Source organism: Arvicola amphibius, chromosome 5, assembly GCF_903992535.2.
Source record: "Arvicola amphibius chromosome 5, mArvAmp1.2, whole genome shotgun sequence".
Classification (NCBI taxonomy): Eukaryota; Metazoa; Chordata; class Mammalia; order Rodentia; family Cricetidae; genus Arvicola; species Arvicola amphibius.
Window position 1 is genome coordinate 135,884,622 of NC_052051.1, and position 7,770 is coordinate 135,892,391.

Consider the following 7,770-nt stretch of genomic DNA (forward strand, 5'->3'; position numbering starts at 1 on the left):
AAAAAAAAAAAACTGAGGTGGGGGGCATTCAGACATTTGCTCAAGGTCATGGAGCCTGTAAGTCCTGATGTCAAACTTGGGAAAAGCAAGCAACTCAGGATAAATCCGGGGACTATGTTCCAACTTCAAGGACCCAATACCTGCACATTAAACTTCAAGTTTGGGGGTTAATTTAAAAGTAGTAGGGAGCTGAGCCATCAAACTATGAAAAGTCATGAAGGAATCTTAAATTACATTACTACCTAAATATGCCCTACATACCACATGACTGCAGCTCCGTGATACTCTGGAAAAAGCAAACCTATGGATGCAGTAAAAATGCCAGTGGTTGGCAGCAACGAAGGCAAAGGGATGGAAAGGCAGAGCGCAGAGAGCTCCTGGGGCACGGGACAGCCATGCAATGCTATAACATACTATTACTACATACTTATCCCAATCCACGGAATGCACAATTCTAGGAATGACCCACGCTGTGCACCGGGAAGGGGGAGCTCCGGGGGCTCTGGGCAATCATGATTGGTGTGTGTGGGTTCATCAACTGTTACAGCGGATTTCTGGTGAGGAGCTCTGATAACTGGGGAGGCTGTGCAAGTCAGGGACAAGGTTATACGGAAAAACGTCTGTTCCTTCCTCTCAGTTGTGTGCCCAAGACCAAGGACAAATGAGAGAAGGCAATGTCTAAGTGTGGCAAAGACGGGTGGCAGGTATAAGACTCTAGTTGTGGATGGGACAAGGACCTTGGCAAGAAGGAGAAAACACAGAAAGGTCAACCCAGCACAATGCATTCCGCATCCTAGAGGCGTCCACAGGATGGATATGAGCAACTCCGCTGCCTTGGCAGAGACTGACGGAGACTGGTTGTGAGGATTCTTGTCACCTTCACATAGTTCCAATGTTCCTTCTCTTTTTTATATAAGAGTGATTACAGACGGGTAGGTGGTGGCACATGCCTTTAATCCTAGTATCCGGAGGTAGAGGCATGCAAATCTCTATGAGTTCAAGGCGAGCCTGGTCTACATATTGAGTTCCAGGACAACCAGGGATACATAGAGAGACCCTGTCTCCATAAAATGAGAATAAATAAATAAATACATAAATAAATGTAAAAAGAGGGCTGGGGTGGAGCTCAGTGGTACAATGTTTGCCTAGCCTTTACAAGGCCTTGAGCACAATCCCCAGTACCACAAACCAAAGATTGCACACACAGAACCAGCTCTAAATTTAATCCTGTCCCATAAAAAGTGTTCCGGTGAGCAAATTCCAAATTGTCTAGGCAGCAGGTCAATGCTCAGCTTAACAATCCATTATTTCATTCCTGACAGGGTTTGCTATCCCCATTTCACAGGCTGAGAAAGCGAGGCCCAAAGCAACAGAAGTACTCTAGACTCTGTCCTCTCTCAGCGGGTCATCATTTGCATGGGGTGCCAGAGGAACCACTGTGAGCACAGAGGACAGTCCATCTTCAGGCAGCATTAAGAGTCAGGCTGTGCAGGCATGTCACCACCATCCCCACCTCTTCCCTTATCCAAAGCAGTATGAGTGGAGCAGCGAGCCAAGGAGTTCTTAGGGACCACGGAATCTTTAAAACTGTAAAACACTACCTAGATTGTACAGATCTTTGTGAGGGAGGAATGGAACGGTGCCAACAGAGGCTCAGCGAAGAACATGTGACCTGGGGGATAGGCTATAAATGCCGGCTGCCGCAGCCGCTGCTGCCGCTGCTGCTGCTGCTGCTGCCTGGGAAGGGAAGGCAGCTGTTCACCCTGCAATTCTCTTGTCATGACCAAGCCTGAGGCCCCATTTGCAGGGCTGCTTCTGACTCAAGCCAGTGTTCCTTTCAAATGAGAGGGAAGGAAAAGGATGACTCATAGTATAGCATAGTGGAGTTCCTGGCTGACCTACAGCAGCTGGGGAGAGGAGGCCCCAAGGCAAGGGGAAACATGAGCCCCCAGGGGCCCAACTGCTTGGCTGTTGCCTTTCCTGGGTATCACACCCATGCTCATCATCAGCATCAGTCAGAGAGGCCAGAGAGAGTGAAGCTCAGGCCTCTGGGGAGCATGTGCCCAGATGTACTCATATGAAAAAGCGACCCTACCCCCCCCATCTCATGCAGGCCAAAGGTGGGCAGAGGCACCTGCTGGATGCAGCTGCTATTCTGACTTGGACAGCAGCTGGCCCTGGCTTCAAGGGCAATGGAGTGTCCCAGACCCATCAAGGGGCACTAAGACTTTAAGTCATTTCTTCAATTCTCCTTGTGTGTAGGGCCCCTTCTGTGTGCTCAGTTCCAGCTTAACAGTGACAAGGAGACGAAGATCCCACTGTAAAATGGGGCAAGCTCACAACCATGGTGCTGTATGGAACCAGCTTACGTGATTCTCTATGGGGAGACGTTGAGCATAGGAAGCCAGGAAAGCCCTGAGTGAACAGACAGCATTGGCACGGGCATGGCTTCAGACCCACAGGAAAATGGCAGAGTCCTATCCCACCACCACCACCACCAAAAGTGAGGTTCAGAGACATCGCAAAGCCTTCTGGGCATCCAACTGTGACTGCCAACAATGAGTGCAGAAAATGTCCACCATAGTTTTCTTCCCCTGGATATTTATAGTCCGAAGACTCTTCCCCTACAGAGATGGCTCCTATTTAAGTTAACTAAACCTAACCCCTTGTCCAGCAGTACTTAAACCCTGCCCCTTCGTTTGTTTATCTGGTGTGCAATAACCCCACCCCTCTGTTCAACTGTATACAACAAACACTGAGCATCTGAGGCTTTCTCCATCAGAGAGTGCCCAGTCCACCCTAACCCTAACCAGTACATCCCATTCCAGTTACTGCTGTCTTTTCTCTACTCCCTCACTGCCCTAGTCAGGTCAAGTCCCTAGAGCCATGCAAGGGGGGGAGCAGTGAACCTCACACGTTACCCAAGAGATGCACATTAAACAGCAAGAGTAACGGAGTATATTACTGACCGAGCTGATAATAGTGAAGACAGTATGAACAACTGGGGTATGGCCAGTCAGGCAGTCCCACACAATGGTAATGAGTGTGTAAAGGAATACAATCTCCCTAGAAGACAATTTTGATATGTGTTTACCAAATACCTGAACGGTTCCTTTGATAGAGCAATTTTACTTCTAGGAATTTAAATGAAGGAAAGAACACATGTACACAAAGATATTCATTTCAGCATTGCTTACAGTAGGATAGATACAAACAATCGAGTAACAACCAAGGACTGATTGATGCGTGTTGGCTCAACCCTCCATGAAATACTATACAACCATTAAGATATTAAGCACAATATTTATTGATGAAAAAAGATGTTCACAGCATATTGTGAGGAGGAGAAAAAAGCAAGTTACAAAACAGTGTGCTTCCAATTTACAAATTAGTACAACAGAATAACTCCATTTGTTCTTTGTTTTTTTTTTCCAAATAAGTGATCTATATGACTAGGAAAGATTTTGAGATACAGAAGACTTTGGAGTAGCTCTCTTTGAACAACATTACAGATTTCTGGACTGGTGAGATGGCTCAGCAGGTAAAGGGTGATGACCCGAGTTCAATCTCCATGGTGATCAGAGATCTTCTGCAAGCTGTCCTCTGACCTCCACACACATACCAGAGCACACACATGCAGATACTCATACAAAACTAAACAATTTTGAAGTATTAAATATGTCACCTTTTTCCATGAGGCTTGGAGATGTTTTCTAACAATGTTAAAAATTTTAAATAAGGGTTAGACTAGACAACGTATAACGTCCTTGTCATCTCTGACACTATGACTGTCACTCCAAGCACTCGAGTGATTTTAAATAACCCCTTTATTACCAAGCTTTCCACGTGGCCGTTGGAGTTAAGGCTTTTGCTAGCAGCTGTAACCCTGTACATCCCTCTCTCGCGTATTCCCCACCCAGCTGTCTCCCCTGTCAGTCCAGAAGCTTCTGTTTAGCGAGGCTCAACTCCCCTATTTGTAATCCATGTGCCCCATCAAGAACTGGGCAAAGGAACATGGCTCAGCATTCTGGCAGGTGCCATGCGGGCACAAAGAGATAAAAAGGCACAACTTAGATCCTAGTGGATAGACTCAGACACACAATGCTTGGCTTTCATAACTGACTATGAGAGACAGCAGAAAGAGCAGGCAAGCTGGCAGGAAGGCATACTAAGGGAGAAAGCCATGCAGGATGGTGGGCAAGGGCACACCAAGCAAGGGGGACAGTCTAGGCAAAGCTGAAACCAGCACACAGTTCTTTCAGACATGTTCTTCAGACATTTCCAAGAAGCTGCCACAACCCTAGTTCTGATAAACGTCTACTTTGGCAACAACGGAGAAAAGTTAAGTCTCTGAAACAGAAGTTCTCTTTAATCTAAGCCTGGGTTAGCCACCAAAGACAACCAGAAATCTACTGGGGTCAAAGACAATCCACTTTCCCCAACCCTCCCAAGGGGAGAGCTGGGGGGAGGGGAGGGTCCGGGAAGGGCTGTGGGGAAGCAGCAATAGGGACAGCCAGACATCTCACATGCAGACAAGGCTCACCCCACCAGCAGGCCTCTGGCTTCTCCGGCAGCACCACCGGCCCCATTGGACAGATGGAGGAACCCGGCTGGAGAGTCAAAATGGCTTGCTCCAGGATCACCCAGCCAGAGAGCGGGGAAGGTGACTCCACTCAGGCCTTCTGACTCCAAGTCCAGTGCTATTTCGAGGTAACACACAGGACCTGGAGTCAGGAGCCCTGGGTGGCTCTGTCACCCCCTGGCTGAGTGGTCGTGGACGAGCAGCTCACCCCTCACAGCCTCTTCCCCAACTGTAAAATGAGGCGGCGGGCTGCCCCGCCCATTCCCGCTCAGCTCTGATCCTTCTAGGGGCGGCTGCAAAGCTCCTGGTATCAATTACATTTCCCAAGTTGGCCCGGCAAAGATCACCGAGAGATCTTCGGCCTGTCACGTGGTTAAGTTAAAGGGGGGTGCAGCAAACGTCCCAAATTAACTTTCACTGCACTGCTTCTGCTGACACCTGCTTTCTCATTTTTTTTCTAGTTTCCTTGGTGAAGCAGCCTTACTAAGTAAGCTAGGCTGGCAGCTAAAAGGGCAAACAATTAATTATTGGTGAGCCAAACACCAAAGCTAAAGTTAAAGGCCAGGGTCATGTCCAGAGCACACAACCTTGGTATGGGTGAAGAAGTCTCACTAGCTATTTTGGGTCTCTTCTACTAGGTTCTTAAGTGTAGAAATATGGAAACGACTCCAGGCAATAGAGATCTGGGGTGCAGGTCTTCTCGGGGGACCACCAAACCAAATCCCCACCACCTCCAGTCCTGGTCCCAGGCTATCTACTGCTGGAGTGCTGAGGCTAGGGCCGACTTCGGCAGACACAAACACCGGGCGTGTGACCGAGCCCGGCGACGCGGCCGGGAGCTCCACCGCAGTTTCGTCAGAGGTAAAGGTACGCGCCCGGCGCGCGCGGCGTGTGCACACGCGCAGGGGACACACACACACACACACACACACACACACACACACACACACACACACCCGCGCACAGCCCACTCATTAACACCCCCTCCCAACCTGAGGAAGCTCGATCACTCGATCACTCGCGACCGTCCCCTTGGGCCTCTGCTGCGAACCCACCCGAGCGCGCCAGTCACACACCACGCGGCCCCGCAGCTCCGGGACGCAGCGGCGTTGGCAGAGGGCTACGGCCAGCCGTCTCCCTCGTGTGGCGGGCTTCCTCTAGGCGACACCTCGCCCCGCCGCCTATCCTAATCGCCAGCCTGAAGTCGCCACCAGGAGTCTTCCCGGAGCAGAACGTCTGCCGCTGCGTCCCCTCGGAGTCGCGTCTCACCGCCAGGAGTCAGCTTGCAAGCCTCTCCCCGCCCACCCGGTCCCATGACAGCTGCTACCGCCCAAAGACTGGTAGATTCTAACCAGAAGCAAAGTTTCCCTCTCTCCTCCCACCCTCCCTCCCCACTCCGCCTTCCCCTCCCTCCCAGTGTTATGCAAAACGGACCGGCACAAACGCTTCCACTCCAGGTACTCAGTCTGTCCCCGCGACTCCCGCGGGTTTCCGTCCGACAGCCGGGCTCCGTACCCAGGCGTGTCCCCGCATCCGGGGTCTCCTCCCTGGCTCTACCGCATCCCCAATCTCTCGGGGACACGCAGCCAAGAGCCGGGAGCAAAAGCCCTAACTCGGGAGCCAAACTTTAGGCTTGCAACAGGCTTGGGCCGGGGGAAACGGAGGAGTTGGGGGCGCGCACGCCGCGTGCACATTTCCCCGCAACTGTTTGTCCCAGCAGCAATCCCCATTTTTTGGTCTCCAAGCCAGCAGCTCTCTCCTCCTCCCTTCCGAACACCAAAGCACACTCCTGTCACGAGCGTGTAGCCGGTGAAGCTCCCAGGCTCAGCCAGAACCCGGGACGCCGCCTCACCTTCCCTTCCCCCTGCAATCGTGGAGCGCGCGCCGAGGCCGCGCGCCGCAGGGGGACCCAGACACCCCCCAGATAGTCCTTCCGCCCCGATCCAGCTTTGCTCTTGCCTAGAGGGTCTCCTCCGGATAGCGAAAGCTGATAGACACTATCTCCGCCCGCTTGTCCACGTGCCCCGCAGACCCTTAATTCCCCTAGTCGGCAACTGACAGGAAACTCTGCGCTGCGGGAGCAGGTGGGGGGCTGCGGACAAACCAGTGGCAGTACTTGGGGTACCCCGGTGCTGGAGAACGAGGGGACTCCAGGGCTGCGGGCCGCCTCCCTTAACCCCGCCACAAGTGCACGTGAAAGTACGGCAGCAAGTGCTGGGCGCCGAGGACGCGCCTACAGCACCCAGAGCCAGCCTTAGGGGTCCCTCCGACCCTGGCTAGACTCTACCTGCCCAAGGAATCGCAGTACCCCTCAACTTTGCGGGTGGGGGAACCACAGACTCCAGGTAGCCCTGACCAGACCCTCCCGGATGACTGTGTCCCCCAATGCTACAGCATGCGCCGGCGACCTGCAGCTCGCTACGCCTGTAACGGAGCGCAGCGCAAGGCACGTGGAAGGGGGGCTCTGCAGCCTGAACCCCCCGATCGCCCCGGTACGCCCACCGCTGCGCTCCTGGCTCCGCAGCTGCCGCTGCAGCCTCACGGTTCTGCACCCTGGTGTCTGGCCTGCTCTGCCCGCTGGCCGTACCTGCGTGTCAGAGAGATAGTTGAGGAAGAAGGACGAGAGCTCTTCATCCAACAGCGCGCTGCAGTCGTTCCCCGCCATCTTCCAGCCGCGGCTGCAGCGTGCGGCGGAGTCAGCGCCGAGCCCGCCCGGGGGAGGGAGCGAGCGAAGAGGAGGGAGGAGGCAGCCCGGCGGGCGGGTGGAGGGCGGAGCTCGGGCCCCCGGCTGCGGCAGGCCGGGTGGCTGCGGGGGCGGGGCCGCGTGAGCCTGGGGTCGTACCCCCACTTTCCCTGCTCAGAGTCTGTCTCCGCGACCAAGTCTCGCAGCCCCCCGCAGGGATTAAAAAGCGCCGGCAGCCAGGTGGCGGTGCCCGGGCCAGCAGCCCGGTGCCTGCGCAGCAATGCGGGCACCCCCTCCTTACAGCTAGAGCGAATCACGTTGCGTTAGCGCTGGGCGGGCCCTTGCCTGACAACCTGCTTCTACACAGCTAGGGAAACTGAGGCTCCAGGAGGTTTGGAACGGCATTTGAAGCCGCAGTGTGCTTCAACAGCAAAAGAGAAAGCTTCGGAGGCCTCCTAAGTTCTCTATCCGGAGTGTAAGACCAGAGAGGGAGGAAGGCAAAGCA

The 7,770-nt window shown here is 53.6% G+C and overlaps 1 protein-coding gene across 1 annotated transcript in view; it reads right to left on the minus strand.

Annotated features, from left to right (window-relative positions):
- The window catches only part of Ppargc1b (PPARG coactivator 1 beta), a 104,445-nt gene extending 97,180 nt beyond the window's left edge, over positions 1 to 7,265 (minus strand). The window contains exon 1 of the mRNA XM_038330344.1: positions 7,170 to 7,265. Within this exon, the coding sequence (XP_038186272.1) occupies positions 7,170 to 7,247 (78 nt within the window). The 5' untranslated portion in view covers positions 7,248 to 7,265. The remainder of the gene's footprint in view (positions 1 to 7,169) is intronic.
- Positions 7,266 to 7,770: the final 505 nt, after the last annotated feature.